This window comes from Astatotilapia calliptera, chromosome 4 (genome assembly GCF_900246225.1).
Source record: "Astatotilapia calliptera chromosome 4, fAstCal1.2, whole genome shotgun sequence".
Taxonomy (NCBI): domain Eukaryota; kingdom Metazoa; phylum Chordata; class Actinopteri; order Cichliformes; family Cichlidae; genus Astatotilapia; species Astatotilapia calliptera.
This window is the reverse complement of record NC_039305.1, coordinates 332,820-354,924: the sequence shown is the minus strand read 5'-3', so window position 1 is coordinate 354,924 and position 22,105 is coordinate 332,820. Positions and strand designations below refer to the sequence as shown.

General features: G+C 46.0%; 2 protein-coding genes and 1 pseudogene across 2 annotated transcripts; 2 read left to right on the top strand and 1 right to left on the bottom strand.

The window, feature by feature from the left end:
• LOC113020104 (bryoporin-like) lies at nt 1-7,074 on the top strand (annotated as a pseudogene).
• A 717-nt stretch (nt 7,075-7,791) lies between these two features.
• Nucleotides 7,792-9,612, bottom strand: LOC113021331 (interferon a3-like). Its single transcript, XM_026165940.1, has 5 exons — nt 9,490-9,612; nt 8,577-8,660; nt 8,341-8,493; nt 8,077-8,154; nt 7,792-7,998 (listed from the first exon to the last, which is right to left on the bottom strand). The coding sequence occupies exons 1-5, from the start codon at nt 9,610-9,612 to the stop codon at nt 7,828-7,830; spliced, it is 609 nt and encodes a 202-aa protein (XP_026021725.1). The 3' UTR covers nt 7,792-7,827.
• Nucleotides 9,613-13,000: 3,388 nt separating this feature from the next.
• Nucleotides 13,001-16,446, top strand: rdm1 (RAD52 motif containing 1). Its single transcript, XM_026163624.1, has 7 exons — nt 13,001-13,178; nt 14,891-15,070; nt 15,148-15,276; nt 15,347-15,506; nt 15,652-15,750; nt 15,897-15,973; nt 16,076-16,446. Exons 1-7 carry the CDS (start codon nt 13,080-13,082, stop codon nt 16,154-16,156), a joined length of 825 nt encoding a protein of 274 aa, XP_026019409.1. The 5' UTR covers nt 13,001-13,079; the 3' UTR covers nt 16,157-16,446.
• Nucleotides 16,447-22,105: the final 5,659 nt, after the last annotated feature.

Sequence of the window (22,105 nt, the reverse complement as noted above, 5' to 3'; positions counted from 1 at the left end):
GCTGATGGGAGGAAGCTGGAAAGTCACGAAAACAACATGTGTAGAGAATTCCAGCACATTAAAAAACCCTGCAGACTGAAGGAGTCTAACTCGAGGTGGTGGGAGGGGTCAGATATCTGGGTACATGTGCCGTGTATAGGACGCAGGCGAGGAGTGCAGCTCGGGCTCAGGTCTGTGTGCTAAAGAAAGCTTTACCCCGAGCTTACATTTCTGATCTGAGTGAGTTTTCACCACACGCGAGCTCGCAGGTTCAATCTGTCCTGAGTTAAACTCATCATCATGCTGAATAAGCCAGAACAATCCTCTAGTTTTCGATTGTGTTCAGGAAACGTGTCAGAGTTTCTTTGAGTCTGGTTGTTTGTTCAGAAGCGTCTTTAGTGTTATTTTTAGAGTTTCACTTTGGCACGTTTGAGGTTTTCAGGTTACACTCTTCAGATTAGATCAGTGAATGTCATTTTTTCTATTTTCTCTCCATTGGAGACGTTTCTCTGTCGGCTCTGATTTCCTCAGGAAGCCACGCCTGACCATTAGAGCAGCAGCAGCAGCAGCTCAGAGACTTCAGCAAAGACCTGCAGCAGCAACCAGTAAGTGAAGCTTCTCCTTCAACGCTTCAGCATTGATCAGAGTCCAAACTGGTTTTGATTTGACTTGAAACATTGAGGTTAAAGTGTATGACAGTGCATGAAAGTGTATGGTGGTGTAGTCCTGGCTGCTATCGGGGGTTCGGTGAAGCAGATCCGTGGATGTGTGTTTGGCTGTAGCAATAACACGGTCATTTCTGACACTTGGGTTTTAAACCTCTTTTTAGGATAAACAAACTGTGATGCAGAGCGATACAAACTCCTGTATTCAGGTTAGAAAAGCACTAATGAAATGTCAAAAACAAACAGCTCTGTGAGGACTCTGATTGGTCAGTGAGGGGTTAACAGCTCTGTGAGGACTGATTGTTTCCAGCTGTGATCAGGCTCTGGGCGGCGGCTCCTCCCACCAGCACACTGTTACACAATGCCTGAGTCATGTCATCATGTTGAACACCTTCAGATTTCCAGTGAAATGGCTTTAAAGTCATAAGTGAAGAAATCAGACTCACAATTTACCCAGAATGCACTTTGTGAAGTCTCCTGTAGTGAATGGTCAAACATCAGATTACCAGTGCTGGTTTCTGCTTGTCAAACAGCTGCATACAGATGTTGTCTTCTGACTGAGACTCATCAGAGCTTCAGTATTAAAGTGGTTGTGCTGGTGGAAAGTCAGGTGACTATGATGGCGTCGGGGGCACCATTGACTCGGACCAAGAACACGCCTCCTATGACCCACAGTGGCTCTGACCGTCCGCCAGCTCGTGTCAGAGCGGTTTCAAACCTGCTGCCAGGCTGAGAGACGGCGGTCAGTCAGTGAAAACATCACAGTGAAAGAGGAAGTGGAACAGGAAGTGACAGGGAGGGGTGGTCGTGTCATACAGGAGCAAAACAGACAGAAGAGGATTTGTGTGAGGCACTCGAAGGCAGCAGGTAAGAGGACAGAGAGAGAGAGAGAGAGAGAGTGTGTGTGTGTGTGTGTGTGTGTGTGTGTGTGTGTGTGTGTGTGTGTGTGTGTGTGTGTGTGTGTGTGTGTGTGTGGAGTGCACTGCGTGGACGTGGAGAACACGGTCACCGTCGGTGTTTCTGTGTTCGTTCTGACTGATGAAGGAGATGAAATAACGTCTCTATGAGTGCGTGTTATTGAACATGCATTATAATGAGTTTGCAGAGCTGTTGTTGTGTTTGCCCTCTCAGTCTCTTCAAAACTGATTTTTAATGTCGCTGTTTTCACCCGGGTCAATAAACATCAAAGTTACGGGAAAGTCGTCTGTTGCTGAAAATGACCTGATATCACTGAGACGTGTTTGACGTGTGTGTGTAACGTTCAGGCTGCAAAGTTGTTTGCATCGGGTTAAATTCCTGCGTCAGTGTGTGTGGAGCTGCCCGTCGCTCCTGCAGGAACGTGGACGCCATCCTTACTTTGGTGCTTTTAAAGTCCAGAGTCTCTGTTGTTATCCCGGGACTCCTGCTCTGCAGACGCACCTGTACACACAATGGACAGCCCTCAGCCCAGGCTGTGGTCACCGAAGTAACCATGTAATGGATTTACTGTCAGGTCACATGTGAGTCATTGGTGTCCTGCGCTCTTCTTGGCTTGAGGGCTCTGATGCTGATTTCATTGTGACGCCTCAGGCTCATGGCACCTCTGTGACTCCCAGATATCAGCTTTTCTTGTAGTCACACGATCACTCGTCTTCATGGTTAGCTAGACACAGGCTCACGTTACCTGCCTGTCCTCCCCTCAGTAAGGCAGGAAAAAGAGGAGGCGGCGATGAGGCTGAGAGGACCTGCGGGTGTAATAAACATTTAAATATTTCCATCATGTGAGCAGCAGCTGAGAGCTCAGGAAGTGTGTGTGTGGTAGCGAACAGGAAATAACAAAGTGAGAAACATAATAACAGCTCAGGCGTGACCCGATCACGTGATGCTGACTGAGCCAATCTGAAGCTGAGGACAGGGCTGGACTGCGTCTCTGGAACCGTCCCCTGCATGATGATGCTAGCTCACCAACAACCCAGAGTCCAGGATCCAGGACAGGGAGTAAACTGAAAGGACTTCCTCTGACTCTGTTTTCTGCTCCCCTGCACAGGTTCATCATGGGTCTCCCAACTCACCGTCAGTGCAGCATCGAGATCCAGAACAAGACCACGACGTTCACCCTGTGCAACCCACGGTGAGTCCTGCAACTCCACGTCCACAGAGAGCTGTCCCCGCGTCAGCTGCATGACAGTTATTGAAAAATCACTTGGATGTTTCTGTGAGGTTAAATCCAGATATATGTAATTATTGTTGTTTTCATTCATGAACGTTCACAAAAGCAGAAAAAGTAAAAGCACAGTTGTTGATTGATTAAATTACAGTTAATCAATCACACGTGAGTGTGCTGCAAGGATTTTAAAGCATTGTGAAGTTTGACGAGATCCCTCGACCCCACGAACGAGCCTTTCAGACTCATGCTGGGACATGAGGGGTCAAGGAAGGACAGTAGGAAGGAAAACTTCCTGTTAAAAGGGAGTTTTTCCTTCCCACTGTCACCAAAGTGCTGCTCATAGGGGGTCATATGATTGTTGGGTTTTTCTCTGCATCTACTGTACAATATAAAGCACCTTGAGGCGACTGTTGTTGTGATTTGCGCTGTATAAATCAAACTGTGTAAATTGGGAGTGTCTGAGCAGAGTCAAACAGGATGTGACACGAGTCAGATCAGATCTCTGACAGGAAGCTGCCATCTTTCTGTTGAGCTACGTTCCTTCCTGCTTCACCAAACCTCAGACTTCCTTTAGACCAAACCAATCCAACCAAGGTGCCATTATTTCTATTTCGTATCACTTTATAACTTCTTCATCTCAAAGAAAAATATCTCCTACACCATATATAAGGATGCATTGTCTATGAAAGACACAAATATGGTTCTTTTCATGTACTGGCACAGCTACATTTGTCTGAAAGCTTACTTTATGGCTCTTGTATAGTTATCTGTGGTACTATATAAGATGAGCGCTAAATTCACCCACAACATGGTTAAGTTGGTGCACTGCCCAAATGTCTGGCTCCTGAGAATGAACCACCATCCTTTTAACTTAACGAGTGAACTGTCTGCTTGTATCTCCTTAAAACAAACGTCGGTTTGACTCGACACCACCAACACAACCAGCTTCAGCGGCAAAATAACTGAATGAACATTACTCCATCCAGATGTTTGACTGTAAAAGTGGCACACAGTGGCATGGTCCTCCTGTCCTGTTTGCTGGTTCTGTTTGTGGATGTATTATCCATAAAATCGTGATCTGTCTGCAGGGTTAAAGTCAGTCTTCTAAAGTAAAGGCCTTAAAAGTAAGTGGAACCTGAGCCGCATTAAGTACTGACATTGCTAATGTCACGTCACTTTGCCGACATTTGACCAAAAGTAACTTTTTCCACGTTCTTCAAAATTTGCATTGCTACTTAAATAAGTGAGAATAAATATGTCACAATAGATACATGAGAACAAAGCCCAGCACTTGCTTGTCTTCCCCCAATTTGTTTTTAAATTAGCTGTGTCCCAAAACGTCGGCTGCATCCTCCGGAGGCCGCATTTGAAGGCCAATTACGTCACAGCCAGGCGACGAAGGCTGTCCCAGTTCGTCGACTCCTTCAAATGCGGCCGACAAATGCGTCCTTCATTTCCCCGAATTTGAAGGATGGGTCGGGTGTGTCCTTCGTGCCCAGAATTCATAGTGCGGGGCCAGCCAAATTTCAGCTGCCAACAATGGCGGCCGCTGCTAAGTTTTAAAATTACTCTTATTAATCTTTCTGGGTCACAAAATAAACTTTTAACATATTTTAAGGCGAGAAAGCAGCTGTGTAAATTACAAATATCTGCTCGGTTTATCAAGACATCGCATATTTGCAAAAGTGTGCCGACGTTTTCGGAGACGTCTGTTACCCACCCGCTCGATAGCAAGCCGGGGGGTTCAATGGTCACTCCAGCCGGCGAGAGCAGTGGACTCCCGGCTTCATCGTTTTCAGACCCCCGCTTTCTCGCTACTCAGGTTAAACATGATATAAGTCACTCGGAGAACTTAAAAATGTAATTGTTTGCCTTTTTTCTGTGTTTTATTTGTTCCGGAGTAAATCGGTTTGGCTGAGATCAAAGTTATTAGATTATTAGATTAAATAAACTTTAATAATCCATCGGGTGGGTTCCTCCGGGATTCTCACACAGCTGAATAAACGTCAAACAGAAAACTGATTAAACAGAAGTGTGAGACGGTCGAGAGTTTACTCCAGTGTCCTGTTATATTTTAGATAGCAAGGAGCAGACGGCCGAGTTTATTAAACTCCACCGAGACAGCGGTGACGCTGATCTGAAGGCTAGAACGTCCCATTTCACAGCCTCGCACTTCCGGCCTTCTCGGTCTTTGAAGGACCCGGCCCACGTAGACCGCGAAGGCCGGGTCCTCCAAAGGATGCAGCCGACGTTTTGGGACACAGCTAGCATTCACCAACACACTTCCGCATCTGGTCCGTTAAGTTATTGTGTTCCCAGAAACGCTTCTGTTTTCTGAATTGATTTTTTTTCCTTTTGTTTTGGCTTTTAGCTTTTCCTGCACCACCCCTTCTCCCCACCGCTCCACCACCCATTTCCCATTTTGGGTCAGATACGTTAAATAATGTCTGAGAATGGCTAATTAAAATATAGAAAACAGTTCCATACTCTTTCCCAAACCAGCAGAGGGATGCAATCTGTCCAGCATGCCCTAGTCTGTGGAGGAGACTCTTTGAGGCTCCGTTCGATCACTACCTCCAGGTCATGATCATCAGCGAGGACAGGAACGCAGAACAAGCCACAAATCACAGGCTTCTTGCTCAGCTCTGTCCTCACCACAACGGACGGATCACTGCAGCCTGTACAGCCTGCCTTACTTCCTAACTTCCTTCCTAACTTCCTTCTGTCTTAAACCCATCTCCAATCTAAAGTGGATGACCGCCTGGTCCTCCACACTGCAAACCAGCTGATGAAGCTGGATGCTGTTGTTCATGCGACAGATCTCCACTCAAGCTCGTTAACAGTAAACTCCTGATAAAGTTTCTTTAATTAATCCGTCACCATGTTTGATGTTGTGTACAGGATTCAGACCTCGGCCTGAAAAGTCCTCCTGCTCTGTTTGAGCCTTTTAGATTTGAGTCTTTGCAGCGTTTGGCCCTTAGAATCAATCCTCCCCTCAGGTGTGTACACAACATGAAGACATTGTTGCCTCGGTTCAACTCCACCATCGGACCAGAGTCTTTCTGTACCCGGGTCTGTGTGGGTTCTCTCCAGGTACTCTGGCTCCCTCCCACAGTCCAGACACCTGCAGTCAGTGGGGTTAGGTGAACTGGTAACTCTAAATCATCCACAGGTGTGAATGTGAGTGTGTTAGAGCTGTGGCAGACTGGCGACCTGTCCAGGTGTGCCCCACCTCTTGCCCTATGATAGCTCAGATAGGCTCCCGCCCCTCCGCAACCCTGATAAGGTTAAGTTGGCCACTGATGGATGGTCTCTGAGCGTGACGGTGCTTGTGGGTGCAGGTCTCTGCCGGTTGTTCAGGTGTGTTGCAGGTGTGAGGTGTGTGTAACGGCAGTGATGTCTTCCTGTTTCTCCAGCATGCACATTGTGAGCGGCTCCTGCAGCTCGCCCCTGCCTCCCACGCTCAGCCCCTACGAGAACGGCAACGCCCTCTTCATCAAGAAGCCTCACACGGCGTGTGGCTCTGTGACCGTCTTCACCTACGACCTCCAGCACGTGTCCACCCTGCAGTTCAACGGCAGGGTCGCAGTGATGTTCTCGGTGCCGTACGACTTCAACTTCTACTCCAACTGGTACGCGGTGGGAGTCTTCGACATGGACAAAGCCTGCGACCAGCACCTTTACGACGAGATGTACAACAAGTCGGAGCAAAAGTTTGTCAGGGGCAAAGCCAAGGGGCCGAGTCTGACCTACAGGGGGGCCTACATCACTGTCAGGGCCACCATGTCCGACACCTACCAGCCCATCCTCAAGGTCGCCATCTGCAATAACTGAGGCCCACAGCCGCACCTGCAGTGTGCACCATTAATCCCACTTAACCCAGTAACACTGGGTTCACACTGCAGGAGACCTGCAGCTGATTGATCAATCAATTAATCAGTCATCAGTCAGTTCGATTCTCTCCTCATTTTATATCCACAAACACAGATTAAATCTCAACATTTATTTGAAATTTGGATTTCTTTCCCTGCCCCTCCTTCCTGATGACATCCAAAAAATGGTGAGCTGTGATTGGTCAGCAGTGTGTCTGTGATGTTGTCTGAACCCGATGTTAAACTTTTTTTCCTTCTCTTTATGTTTGACACAAACTTAACTTTTACTTTTGATGATGTCACTCAGAAATCGTCATGGCGACTGCATTACTGTGGTCCAGTGAGATGAAACCACAGAGCTGTGCAGCTGTGAACATGTGGATGAGATAATAAAGGCTGAGTGAGCCCTAAATGTCTGAGCTGTTTTCTTACGATAACCAATCACAAAGCAGTCTAAGGAGCTTGGGAAGAAAAGCGTCGGGACTTCTTTAAGTTTCTTGAAGACGTTTGGTCCGAGAAGCTTCTTCAGTTTTCAGAGCAACTAGTGCAGAGTCCAAGGTTTTAAGCCCTGTGAGAGTTTTTCTAAAGGGGTCGCTGACCCACTGTTGATCCTCCGCCCAATCACATGAGCCAAGGTGTGAAAACAGGTGTCACTATCAGCCAATGTTGTGAAACCTAGTCCCATCCTGTCATGTGACTTACTGAGGTAAGTCACATGACAGGGTGTGAGTGGGCGTTAAGGCGTCTGGGAAGGATCCCATCCTCTCTGTGAGAGGATACAGAGCTGCTCTGCTAACAGCACTGCCATACACCTCGTGGAGGGCTATGGAGCGTGATCCCTGAAGATGGAGCACGTCCTCTGTTGAGGGACCAGATCTGCCCCACCCTGGCCCTGGATCAGGGAGGGGCAGAGGATTATCTGGATTATAGATGAATATTATTTGCTATTGATATCTATTGACAGTGTATTGATTTGTCCAGGAGCTGCCCTCTGATCCCATATTTATCATCATCAGCATCATGTGATTTTCTGAAGGTCAGTAAACGCCACACAGCAGATCCTCCAGTTTTCACTGCATTTAATTTAAAAAAGATCTTTGTTTACATAAATATATAAATACATAAATACTCTGAATAAATAAATAAATAAATAGAGAGGGGAACATCAGAGACAGTCTTCAGATATTGTGTCAGTGTTGCGTTGCTGTTGCGTTGCTGCAGAGCGCCTCCTGCTGGCAGCAGCAGGAACTCTGATGGAGGCCACGAGCAGCTCCAGCTGTTCCAGGCGCAGTTTGGTTTCCTTCCTGAGCAGCTGCCATGACGCAGTACTGCAGCCCTGTACACACAGTACTACACTTATTACCACTGTCACTACACACAATAATACAACGAGTACTACAGTACTTGTACTTACAGAGCAAGACAGAGTACTGTTGGCCAGAGTCCTGTAGTAGCTCCTCAGTCTGCTGTTGGCTGGACTGTTGGTCGAAACCTGGAGACAAAGAACAGTTCAGACTGAGGCTCGGAAAGGAGGTGAAGTGTTGGTGTGGGAGGAGGTGAAAGGAGGTGAAGCACTGATGAAGAGGAGGCTCTGGGAGGAGGTGAAGGAGAGTGGGTGTGGGTGCATGTTTGCTCCTGTGAGTAGGCTGAAAGCAGTGAAGTGGGCGTGTCCACTCACACACGCGCTCAGTTCCATGATCTGTCTGTGGATGACCGTCAGGAAGCCCTCCGTCTTGTCGGCGCCCCAGGGAGCGGCTGACAGGTTGTCATGGCGATACAGACAGAAAATAAGCTGCAGACTGTCTCTGATGAAAACCAGCTTTGAGTCCACCTGAAGAGAGAGAGAGAGAGGTGAGCTGCAGGCGTCTGATTGACAAACAGATGTGATGTCATCGATGTGGTCATGTGACCTACCTCAGAGTTTTTTATTTGCTTGTAGAGATGTTTTGGGAATCGAACCGGATGAACTGAAGAGTGCTGTTCAGTCAGCTGATCGCCCTGAAACAGAGAGACAGCGCTTCATTTCACCACATCGCTCTGAGCTGTTGCCAATCGTGACGTGTTGTTGACGTCCCCACATTCAGTCTACACACTAAACATGTGACCTGTGATGTTTACAAATGTCCTACAGGCTCTGAATGCATCGTTTTAGCTGTCAGTAAACTTTGTGTTGAATATTCATCACATCTCCAGACGAAGGTCTTATTTCAGTCAGGTTTCAGAGCCCATCACAGGACAGAAACACAACATCTCTAAAGTTAGAAATATCCTGTCTCAGAGTGATGCAGAAAAACGAGTTCATGCATTTATTACTTCCAGGCTGGACGACTGTAATTCATTATTATCAGGAAGTCCTAAAAACTCCCTCACTCACCCCAACCAATCACAGCAGATGGCCCCGCCCCTCCCTGAGCCTGGTTCTGCCGGAGGTTTCTTCCTGTTAAAAGGGAGTTTTTCCTTCCCACTGTCGCCAAAGTGCTGCTCATAGGGGGTCATATGCTTGTTGGGTTTTTCTCTGTATGTATTATTGTAGGGTCGACCTTACAATGTAATGCACCTTGAAGTGCCTCTTGTTGTGATTTGTAGCTGTATTAATAAAATTGAATTGTATGTAAACGTGTCACATCATGAAGAATCACTGAGAGTCTCTAACTTAAGTTCAAAAACCCTGAAAATCCTCTTATACAGAATCTCTTTATGTATTCACACAATATGTTTATGCAGTCCTGGAATATCATTAAAGTCCTGGAAACATGTTTGAAAAAACCAAGCAGTGTTTTTAATGTCCTGGAATGTTTTAAAGACCAATTTAAGGACCTGTACTCACCATGCGAGTGAGGAAGCCCCGGGCTTCTTCCATCGGTGCTTTGTAGTGTGTGAGCCAATCACAGCAGAGGGCAGAGGTCAGGGTGCCACAGAGAATGAAGAGCAGACCGGTCCAGGTGACCATGATGAAGATGATGAAGATGCTGTGCGGTGCTGAGAGTGCGTGTCCATGCTGCCAGCAGAGATCAGGCTTTTATTTTACAAACAGGAAACAGAAAACATAACAAAAATTCCGTGTTTCAGTTTTCAGACAGAAGCTGTGAAAGTATGGGCTCATAATGTGGTCATAAATAGTTTGTACTTGTAAATCAGTTTTGTATGTGTAAAAAGAATTTGTGTGTGGACTTAGCCAAAAAATACGTGTGAAACTCTGCACTCAAGTTTCAAGTAACAAGTATAAATTTTGACCCTGTTTTTCTTCCTTTCATCGGGTTGGCCAATGTCATGTCAATCACAAATTTAACGATCCAATCAGAGAACAGATGGGTTTGGCTGTCGGAGGGGCGCTTTTTTGAACTGCAGGTCCTTGAAGGGTAATACAGTTTGAAGCTGGAGGACCTCTATATAAATATAAATAGCAGCTAGGTCCCCTAACTTTCAGTAGCTGTTGAAAGGATAAAGTTGTGCTATATCAGTGGTTAGAAACACCATTATTACTTTAGGATTAATTTAACACAAAGTCAGGGCTGACCTGGGACCATTGCTGTGAGTCACAGTGCGCAGCATAAAAGTCCTTTCACATCGGACGCAGGATGTGCTGCTAATGCTAACTGCTAACTAAAAGCAAAGGATCCAGAATTTGCTGCTGGCTGCTGAGCTCTGTGTGCAGCAGCTCTACCTGTACTAGATGCACCTGCTCCTTGTCGTTTCTATCTCTGACTTTATGTCCTCTACAAGAGTTTCTGGTTTTTTTTGCTGGTTCTTCAAATGTTCAATAAAAACATGTATGCTAATTCATAATGAAGAAATCTTTGTAACCATCCCCACTAGTAAAGACTGTCATTTCCACAATACTGCCCCGCCCTAGGTCCGCAGCGCTGTTGAAAAGGCTTTGGAGGTCCCTGTATTAAGCATGTAAACCTGTGACACATAAATCACCAAACTCAGACGACCACAGACTGTTTTCCTTCGTGATGAAGGAAGACGCTGGGCTGGCATGTATAAGGGCATTTATTCTCTTCTAGGACCTGAAGCTCCATAAAGCACACCTCCAATAGCCAAACCCACCTGTTCTTTGATTGGATAGTTAAATTTGTGATTGACATGACATTGGCCAATGAGATGAAATGAAGAAAAACAGGGTCAATATTCGTACTTGTAACTTGAAACTTGAGTGCAGAGTTTCACACGTATTTTTTGACTAAATCCCCACACAAATCTTTTTACACACACAAATTCGATTTACAAGTACAAAATATTTATGACCACAATTTGAGCCCATATGAAAGGGCGGGCTTTCAGAGTCTCGTCTCTTTAATCAGGATAAATGTTGTCACACACACTTCAACTGCTTTGATCTGAACCTGAGCCGGGTTTTAACACCTGTCTGCAGGTAAAAGTCCCCACTCTGCAATTTACAAATGTCCCGAGGGGACTGAATGCATCAATTATTTGTAACGTTTATTTATTCATTTATTTATTCGTTTCTAAATCAGAGGTTTTATATTCATGGATACAAGTTTGTGTTTAATCTGCGTGTTTAGGCTCTTATATTCAAGGACCCTGGAAATCCTCTAGAGGACCCTCACCCTCACAGTCCTGGGATATTCTTAAGCACCCTGGAAAGTCTTGAAGTGTCCATCTTCGTGAGCTGTGATTGGTCAGATGTGTGTGTTCTGTCTTATTAACGTGATCAGTTCATTGATCTCAGGCTGATCGATCACTGATTGATCGATCAGCTGTGTATTGGTAGAGGAATGACAGCATTTGGGTGGAATTCGCTCGCTTTCATTTTCCACACTGACAGGAAGCAGCAGCATTTCACAATAAAAGCTGTTTGTGTGTGCGGTTCACTGTTTCCTATAAATAAACTCTTTAACTCTTTACTCTTTATTGTCATTGCACAGTCATACATAGTACAGTAGTACAATGAGATTGGAAAACTGTCCTACGTCGGCACTACATATAACACAACACGATACGACACATCACAACGCAACACAAACAACACAACACAGTATATTAACTTAGTAATAAAAAAAGAAGAAGAAGTGTATGTGTATTGCACACTGTTATTATTACACATTAATTATTATTGCACCTTGTTATAAACATAAATATTATTATTGTTATTGTATTAAACATTGTTACCTCCCCCCTAAAAAAGTCCAGGGAGGTATCCAGTCAGGTCAGCTATTTGCATTGATCAGGGCTGTTGCCCTGTTGTAACAGCTGTCCTTGAGTCTGTTTGTTCGGGACCTCAGCAGCCTGAACCTCCTGCCAGACGGCAGCAGCTTAAACACCCGGTGACTGGGTGTGTGCAGTCCCGGAGGATGCTGCGTGCCCCCTTGAGACAGCGAGTGCTGTACAGGTCCTTCAGGGAGGGAAGAGGATGTCCAATGATTTTTTGGGCCGTATTAATGACCCTCTGGAGTGCCTTTCTGTGTGCTGTGGTGCAGCTGGAGAACCACACACTGATGCAATATGTCAGCACACTTTCAATGGAGCAGCGGTAGAAGACGGTCAGCAGCTCCTTCTTCAGGTCCATTTTTCTGAGGATTCTCAGAAAGTGGAGACGCTGTTGGGCCTTCTTTAAAACCGCAGAGGTGTTAGAGCTTCATTGGAGGTCTGTGTCTATGTGCACACCCAGAAACTTGAAACTGGAGACCCTTTCCACGCACTCGCCGTTGATGCAGACAGGCTGCGGCTCGGACTTCCAAATAAAGATTTGTAGATGTCTGTGTATTTTATAATCGATGTTTGAGTTTCTGCACTTACTGTTGTGAACCTTCTGCTTTCCTTTTTGAGTTTTTTCATGCAGTCTTTATTCAAACCTTACCTGAAAACCATCATGCTTTTATTTTGGTTTGCAGTTTTGTTTTCTGCTAACACCCAGCTGACGTCATCGTCGTTTTCGCTTTCGGGTGTGCAGGAAACTCTCAGTGACGTCACACCAGGTGAGCTCACTGATGAGGCAAGAAAGAAACTCGGAAATAAAACTTTATTAACACAGCAGAGTGGCGACAGACACGTGCGCTCATCCCGATACTCCTTACTTCCGGTCTCAGCAGACAAAAAAAGCTTCATTGAACAATCTCTCCACGATAATCACTATGACAACACAGCAGACGTAAATAGAAAAGCAGAGACAGGATTGTTAAATAACAGCCGTGAGACTCGTGACGAACAACATTAAAATGACGCCAAACTGATTTCCAGAACTTTCCCCAGATTCCTCAGAGGAGTCAGGCCCGGCAGCGGGTGGACTTCAGTGATTGGTTTTGTAGGAGAACGCTCTGATTCGTCGAACATTGTCGCTCTGTCCCCTGATTGGTTGCCGTGGCAGGCTCCGCCTCTCAGCGGAAGCGCGCTCCTCTCGCGACCCCGCTGAGCGCGTTATCAGTCCAGGGGAGCGGCACACGTGCGGCCGGGATGGAGGCGGAGGTCGTGGACTTCCGGGTTCCCGTGGAGAGCAATAAGACGGTGCTAGTGTGGGACATCCCGCCGACCCACGGCGAGGCACACATCCACGTGAGTGCACACACGGTGACGTCAGTTTGTATTAAATGGTGACGGTCTGTCTTGAGCTGCTGGTGTAAAATGAGTGGATGTGACATAAGAGCTGCAGGTGAGTGAGGCAGGAGTCGTTAGTGGGAAGCGCGTGCTGAATTCAGGTCACATCACAGCATTTCAGTGATGTCACTGCCCACCGACCAATCAGATCTCCATTCCTGAACATCCCTCAGAGCGCTGTTTTCTCTGTTTTCCTGCTGAGCATCAGTAATCACAGTCAGGTGGATTATTATCGTTGTGTTGTAAGCATGTATATCTGGACATGCTGACCCCAGATCAGATTGATGTGTTCATATTTAACCTTAGATCCTGAAACAGAGTCAAACAGGTGGTGGTCAGAGTGACGGAGAGCGCAGAGCACATGCCTGCTCGACCAATCACGTCCATCCACTCTGCTCTGATTCCCACGTCTCCTTCATCAGGCTGTGGGACAGGAAGTTTCACGTTTCCATGGATACAGCCTTACTGTGCAGCTGTGAAGCCAGAAACCAGTTTCTGCTGCTTCAGAACATTTCCTGTCAGATTTCTAGTCACCGTCTGATAGCACCTCTGAGGTTTGTGGCACTCTCAGAATCAAGTTCTGTGGAAGTCACATGACCCACCAAAGGCCCCTTTATAGACTGCCCCGCCCCTTTGACGTGATCGTGCTGGTTAAACTGTGAGCTAACAGCGAGGTAATAACGTGAGCTCCATGTTGGGATTAGTGAATCAAGATAACAGCGATACCCTGGCTACTCGCTGAATACTTCTGATACTAAATCTATCAAAAGGAAACAGCGGCCTGTTTGTCATGATGATGATGATGATGAAGGCCAATGAAGACTGTCCACCTAAACACAGATGCAGGACAGGGGCGCTGCTAGGATCCTGAAGCCCTGGGGGCTTAGCCCAGCCCTGAAATATGTTTGGGTTTTACTTGATAACAGCAACTTTTTAACAGTCATGACTACAGTAACAGATGAGTGTGATGAAGCGTTCGTCTGTGAGACGGGATGCTGACGGTACGTAGGCGAGTTTAACAGCGTTCCCTGCTCCGCCTCAGAGCCTCTGCTTTTCACTGCTGCTGATCATCTTCTTCTTCACGCCCGGGTCTTCTTCACCAGCCTGCTGCACTCTTCACCTCCTCGGCTCTCTCCCGTCCTCTTATGAGAACAATGTAAACAGTCATCAGAGTCAGCACTGAACACCAGCTGAGGACCCGCCCTCTGCTGCTCTCCAACCAATTACATCTGTCTACACAGTCACATGTCTTCCTCCTTACTTGATCGCTGTTTTCTATTGCACTATTTTATTTTTAGAGCACTTTAATAATCACTCTGTTGATGTCACTGCACTTTATTTCGTACAAACTGTCCCATGCAGTGTCCTGAGATGTCCACTAGATGGCACCAGTCCTCTGTGAACATGGAGCGTCAGTTACCATCAGTACCAGCACTGACACACCGTATTATCAAGGTTACTGCAGTAATACTGTGTACACATGCAGTATACTTCGTTTAAAAGGCTTCAGTGTTGCAGTAGCTGATACTGCATGGATATAAAACCTGAGAACTTTCACTGTGTCATCACAGCATCCCCTGTAACCACGGTTACACACCATCCTGCAGCCTGTGCTCAATCTGAGCAGCTGCCTGATATTGTGTGTGTGTGTGTGTGTGTGTGTGTGTCAGGCCCAGCTGCATGCTGTCTTCTCGTCCTTCGGTCCTGTGTACCTGTTGAAGGTGAGCCCTAACGCTCCGCTCCACCCTCCTGGTTTTTACGCCCTCATCAAGTTCTTCTCTGCGGCTCACGCCGCTGCAGCTCAGCGCATCACAGACGGACGCCCGCTGCTTGACGACTTGCCGCTGAAGGTGACGACATTTTCTTCGTCTTTGATGACCTTTGTGTGTTTTCCTGGAGCTCACCTGGCCATATTTGTGGGTTTTAGGTGAAGTTGAGCTCCAAGCAGACGCCTCACTTCCTGTCTGGCAGCAGCAGAGTTCTGAGCCATGCACACTGTCTGGAACTGGCCAATCACGTCCTGGGATTCAACGGCTGGACCTCTGACATCATCACAGTAAGCACTGCATCGATGTATTCAGGTGAGCGAGTGAGAGTGCAGGTGACTCACTGTCTGTCTGCTTCAGCTGAAGAAGCTCACCAACGAAGAAGAAGGCGAGGAGGAGGAGGGGGGAGGGGCCGGGCAGAGGAGGCTGAAGTTCGGCTGCGTGCTGCAGCTCCGCTTCCCTCATCACGGACAGACGAGCAGAGGAGCTGCGGTGCTGGAGGACTGCTTCACCTGCACAGGTGAGGGCAGGGAGAGCCCGACACTTTGAACATTGCTGCCTGGTTATTCTGGTCTAAGGTGTGTGTGTGTGCGTGTGTGTGTGTGTGCGTGTGTATGTGCGTGTGTGTGTGTGTGCGTGTGTGTGTATGTGCGCGTGTGTTTCAGGTCCAGATGTGTTCCTGCAGAGGTGCTGCAGGCTGCAGAGGTTGGTCAGAGAGAAGGCTCTGGTTCAGGCCTTCAGCTCCGTGCTGCTCATACTTCTAGGTACTGCAGTACTCTAAATACTTTAAATACTGCCGTACCTGCAGCACTGACTCTGCTCACCTGTGTGTGTGTGTGTGTGTGTGTGTGTGTGTGTGTGTGTGTGTGTGTGTGTGTGTGTGTGTGTGTGTGTGCGCGCGTGTGCGCAGGTAACGGGAAAGTGATGGTGGAGGTGAAACAGACCCCTGATCAGTTTTTAGCTGATGACACTGAAGGAGTCCTGCAGGTAATCTCACCTGTTGACTGTGTGTGTGGGAGGGTAGGTATGGGGGGTTAATGCCTTTAATTAAACCCTCACACGGGGGGTGTGTGTGTGTGTGTGTGTCAGGTGAACGAGTTTTCCTGGACAGAGGGTCCTGCTGATGAAGAGGAGGCTGACGATGCAGAGTGGGCTCTGACTGTGTCGTAGATCAGGACTGTGGGTGGGTGTGACGTGTTTCTGAGAGGAAAGCTTTCAGGTGTAGAAACAAAACAACGGCGCTCCCCGACGCGACGCTCCGGCTGTACGAGGACGGGAAAACTGATCCTGAGATCCAGAAGCTCATGGCACACACACAGCTGTGAAACAGCACCGATCAGCTGTGCGTGTTGCTCTCGTCCTCTCTGCAGCAGTGAATCATGATTTTCCACACAGCTGTTTAGCGTTCCCTCATTATTTATGTTTTGGTTTGAGGTTTTATTTTGAATCGCCAGGCTGGATTTTCTTGTTGTTGTTGTCGTTTCTTGTGTCAGTTTGATTCTTTTTAATAATTAGTATAAAAGATCTGTGAAATAAATAAAAGCACTGACTCAGTTTGTGGATGTCCATCAGAGAACTCTGACAATAACTCTTGTCATTGCATGGTCCTACATGACAGTCAACACAACACCACACAGTAACTTAACTAAACTTAATAACATAAAGAATAAGTGTATGTGTATTGCACACTGTTATTATTGCACCTTGTTATACATATGTCGTTATTGTTGTTAGACACAATAACATAAGTATCTACTCAAAAAGTGGGAATTTAATGTGTTAACTGATTTGACAAAAATAACACATTTAATCGCACTTTGCTTTCCAAGCAAAGACAAAAGGGGACCACTGCATCATTTCCTGATAAACCAGTTATACTGATGCACACATCAGAGCTATGTTGCTAGGACTGATCAGAAAACGTTATCCCGACAGAAGTGGTGTTGTGCAGAAAGTGAGTTTGCATACCACCGAAGCACTTCAACCTTACGGTATCATCTGAATGCAAAACATGTTGCAGCGAGCACAGAAAATGTGGCAGCTGTTAGCAGCCTCAGCACCAACAAAAGGTGCTGGCAGTAGTGATGGGAATTCCGTCTCTTTTCAGAGAGCCGGCTCTTTCGGCTCCCAACTGGCACTTCAGGTTCTTTTGTTGCTTTAATTAATTTATTATCAAGAACAATAAAAAATATGTACAAAAGGAATTACTAATGTAAAAAAAATCCTGGCTTTATCCATATATGTTTATTAGAGGTGCAACGATACACACAATTCACGGTTCGGTTCAATACTTTGGTGTCACGGTTCGATATTTTTTCGATACAATTTAATTTCTCATTTATTAAAATTATAAATATATATTTTAACTCAAAAGTACAGTTTTTAAATTTAATGTTGCTGAAACAACAAAATAATAATAATAATAAAAAAATCTATCTGATGGAGAAATCCCTCATCTTTGGAAAAGAAAGTTTATTACAGAGAAATGGCTCTTTCAAAATAAAAGCTATACTATACGCTTCTTCTGGGCTATATTCTCAGCAGCATATTAAACATATCAGGTCCCCATAAGGAGAATCCTGTGCTAACGGCTGTCTAAATCAGCGGTCCCCAACCTTTTTTGCGCCACAGACAATGCCCAACAATATTATCAAAGACCGGCCTTTTAGGTGTCACGGATAAATACAACAAAATAAAACTAGTACCGGTACCGAAAAAAATAAGATTTATTCATAACACACGTGAAAAGACCCAGGAAAACCGAGCTAACGATAAAAACGATAACAAAATAACGCTGGAAACCGATAAAAACCCTGAAAACCAAACATTTCACACCTGAGCCTCAACTCTCACGGCCCGGTACCAAACGACTCACGGACCGGTACGAGTCCGAGGCCCAGGGGTTGGGGACCGCTGGTCTAAATGACTCGGGTAAAGTTTGTAGCATGCTGCTTGTTGTTTTTGTCTGCTTCCACTTGTCTTTGCACTCGTGGCTCAAGAGTTAGGAGTTCGCCTTGTAATCGGAAGGTTGCCGGTTCGAGCCCCGGCTCGGACAGTCTCGGTCATTGTGTCCTTGGGCGAGACACTTCACCTGTTGCCTACTGGTGGTGGTCAGAGGGCCCGGTGGCGCCAGTGTCCGGCAGCCTCGCCTCTGTCAGTGCGCCCCAGGGTGGCTGTGGCTACAATGTAGCTTGCCATCACCAGTGTGCGAATGTGTGTGTGAATGGGTGGATGACTGGATATGTAAAGCGCTTTGGGGTCCTTAGGGACTAGTAAAGCGCTATACAAATACAGGCCATTTACCATTTTACCATTTGCACTAGGATGATGTCGGAGTAAATGTGCAGTCATATTCGTTGTGTTCCCACTAGTGCTGTCAGCGTTAATCTGAAATGACGTTAACGCCACAACACGGCAAATCTCCGTTAACGTGCTACCGCGGATCGCCCCGTGCGTGGGGCTGGACGGCGTCAACACGTTAACGAGCTAACTGCGCTAACGCACTAGTTCCCACCCATGTAATTGAGCATTGCGTGGCACATCCAACATACTGTTTTACTTTAGTCCATGACGCGCTTACCTTCAGGGTCATACGTCACATGAAAACCAAAATAATTCCAAACGCCAGATCTGAATGAGGGTGGGGGAGGTTCAATTTGCCATGTTGCAAGGCGCTTAACTTCTGTCTCGCTAGCTTGCCCTGCGCTCAGTGAATCTGCGTTCGACTACTCCGCCTAGGCTGCACTGTCGAGCGCAGATCCACTGAGCGCTCAACACAGACAGCATCGTCAGAAGGAAAGTTGATAAAATAAATTGTCTGTGAAGGTTCTCAGTCATCCAGGTCATCGTAGTCAAAGGAGCTTGCAAAGAAAAGCGTCTGGACTTCTTTAAGTTGCTTGAAGACGTTTCACCTCTCATCCGAGAAGCTTCTTCAGTTCTAAGGTCAAATGGTGGAGAGTCCCAGATATAACTAGGGATGGGTACCGGTATCATGGCACCGGTTCTGACATAAACGGTAGTAACCAGACCGAAAAGCAGCGCACATTTCGGTGCTTTATTTCGGTGCTTTTTTTTCCTGAGCTGTGATACACTTCTAGCCAATCATTTTACGTTTCCGAGCATAGTAGGCGGGGCCAGGTACGTACGTTCTTTTATGCAGAGCTACAGATTAAAAATGCCCAAGGCGAAGCGGTCAAAAGTCTGGCTGTACTTCACAGCAAAAGATGCAAACAGCAGCCTGCAACAAGTGCTTTAAGCTGATACTGTCAAAGGAGGTAACTCCTCAAATCCGATGAAACACCTGGCGACGCATAGCGGTTTTTTTTCCCCAAAAACCAAGAAATGCACTGTATTTGATAGCTTGCTGCGAGACCTCACACCGAGCGCATCTACTGCGGTGTGGTGCCTGTTATCGGACCCGGAGTTAGCAACATCCCCCAAAAACCCGAAGAGGAGAGTCCTGGCCCCTAGCCCTGCCAGTGTAGCAGAAATGATGAGGATGATGATGCAGCAGCAGCCGTTCTTCTCTGCGTGAGTAGCTTAATGTTGTTCGTGTGTAATTTACGTTGAGTAGGCTAACCACGTTATTACATTAATGCATGTAAGGTGAACTAGCAAACATCATCATAGCTACATGCGGCTGTCTTCTTGTTTGATGGCAGATACTCACTTCACCCTGGCCAAAAAGGCTAAAATGACCAAAGAAAAAGAGGGAAACAGCTGAACATGAGCGGTTTAGGACAAAGTTTGTGTTTTTTCCATTGTTTATGCACTGCTTCCAGCCAAGAGTGATACCATATATGCCCTATAGCTGCAGAAAAGGCACACATTGTTATCTTTTTACAAAAACCAAATCAAATCAAATCACTTTTATTGTCACATCACATGTGCAGGTACATTGGTACAGCACATGTGAGTGAAATTCTTGTGTGCGAGCTTCACAAGCAACAGAGTTGTGCAAAATACAATAATGTAAACAAGCAAAATACAAGAATGGCTACATCTGAAACTAATAAATATATGTACAATATATAATAGTGTATGCATTTCTGGATGTGTATACTAAATATTTTTCTACGTGTGTGTGTGTGTGTGTGTGTGTGTGTGTGTACACATATTTTACAAATTAAATAGAGTAAACAATAAATAAAATATATAAAATATACAGAGTTGAATATGTGCAAAACAGTGGCATTACTGTACAGTATGGAGTGCATAATGTTAAAGTTCCAGTAGTGAAGCTGAGGTGTCTATGACGTGTTCAGCAGTCTGATGGCCTGGTGAACCAGCTGAACATGAGAGGTTTTTGGACCAATTTTGTGTTCTCCATTCTTTAAGCACCGGTTTGAGCACCGTTTAAGCACCGGCACCGTTTCAAAAGTACCGATTTGGCACCGGTATCGGATAAAACCTAAACGATACCCATCCCTAGATATAACCTAGTGGGAGTGACCCTCCACAGAGTATGTGTGGTGTACAATTACATCAAGTACACCAAGTGATGCAGTGAAGATAAACACTAACCGGCCAGCCAGTCACAGTCTGCTGATACTGCCTTCATGAACTAAACAAGCCGTCACTGTAAATCATCCAAGGACAATAGTTGCAGTCAGAATAATTGATACTCATCTATATATGAATATCTACTGACTCATTGACCTTCAAATATTTCAAACAGGTCTGCTGGCTGAGAGACAATAAATGATGATGTGTTTTATCTTTCATTTGCTCCTGTTGATCCTGAAATGACCAAAGATGCCAGGAACTTTAGCTAAAGTAGACCCTGAGCACATCACTGCAGGTAAACAACAACGACTCAGAGTGCAGACAGTGGACTCTGGACTTTGTGGACTGGTGTCAGCAGAACCACCTGCTGATCAACGCCGGGAAAACCAAGGAGCTAGTGGTGGACTTCCGGAGACGCAGACCCACCACACTGACAGCGGTGAACATCCAGGGAGTGGACATTGAGATAGTGGACTCTTATAGGTACCTGGGTGTTCACTTGAATAATAAACTGGACTGGAGCCACAACACTGATGCTCTTTACAGGAAGGGTCAGAGCAGACTCCACCTGCTGAGGCGGCTGAGGTCATTTGGAGCACAGGGAGCGCTTTTAAAGACCTTCTATGACTCTGTGGTGGCATCTGTCATTTTTTACAGTGTTGTATGTTGGAGCAGCAGTTTATCGGCAGCTGAGAGGAAGAGGCTGGATAAACTCATCAGGAAGGCCAGCTGTGTTCTGGGATGCACCCTGGACCCAGTGCAGGTGGTGGGAGACAGAAGGACTCTAGCCAAAATAACATCTCTGATGGACAGAGTCTCCCAGCCCATGCATGTAGATGTTGCTGAACTGCAGAGCTGCTTCAGTGACAAACTGCTGCATCCTCGATGCATGAAGGAGCGTTTCTGCAGGTCCTTCCTCCCTGCAGCTGTCAGACTGCACAATCAGAACTGCTCCCAACAAACACAGATGTTTACATCTGCGCTGTAACTGCAATAATTTAATCAACCAATTCGCACTACAACCTGGTTTGCCTCTTATCTGTAGTTATTTTTATTAAATTTAATAACTGTACAGTACTCTCTGTATATAGTAACCATTGTCCTTAATGTAAATATGTAAGAAAAATTGTGTATGTTTCTGTTCTGTGTCCTGTGTACTGTTTGTTTGTATATGTGTCTTTCTGGCTGGTGTTACAACCAAATTTCCGCTTGTGGGACAATTAAAGGATTATTCTATTCCATTCTATTCTATTCTAAACAGCAGAGCCAGTTATACAAAAAATAGTTTAATATCATTGACAAAGACACTGATATGCAGTTAACGCACCCACATTTTACACAGACTTTCAAGCGCAGTCAGAAATATCACAAATATACAAAAACAGCCTGTAAAAGTACACGAGACACCAAACAGTTTCACAGAAGAGCCGACCGCACCTAAAGGCAACCGGGATGGTTTTACTAACAGCTTTCTCAAAGGAGATTTTATGGGGGTCCTTGAAGGCAGCACAAAGACACGACTGCTGCCATATTAAAGGAGCAGTCCCCTCATTTTGATTCCAGCCCTTTAAAGGAAAACACCAATCTGTTTCCAATCAATCCATGGCTAAAAGA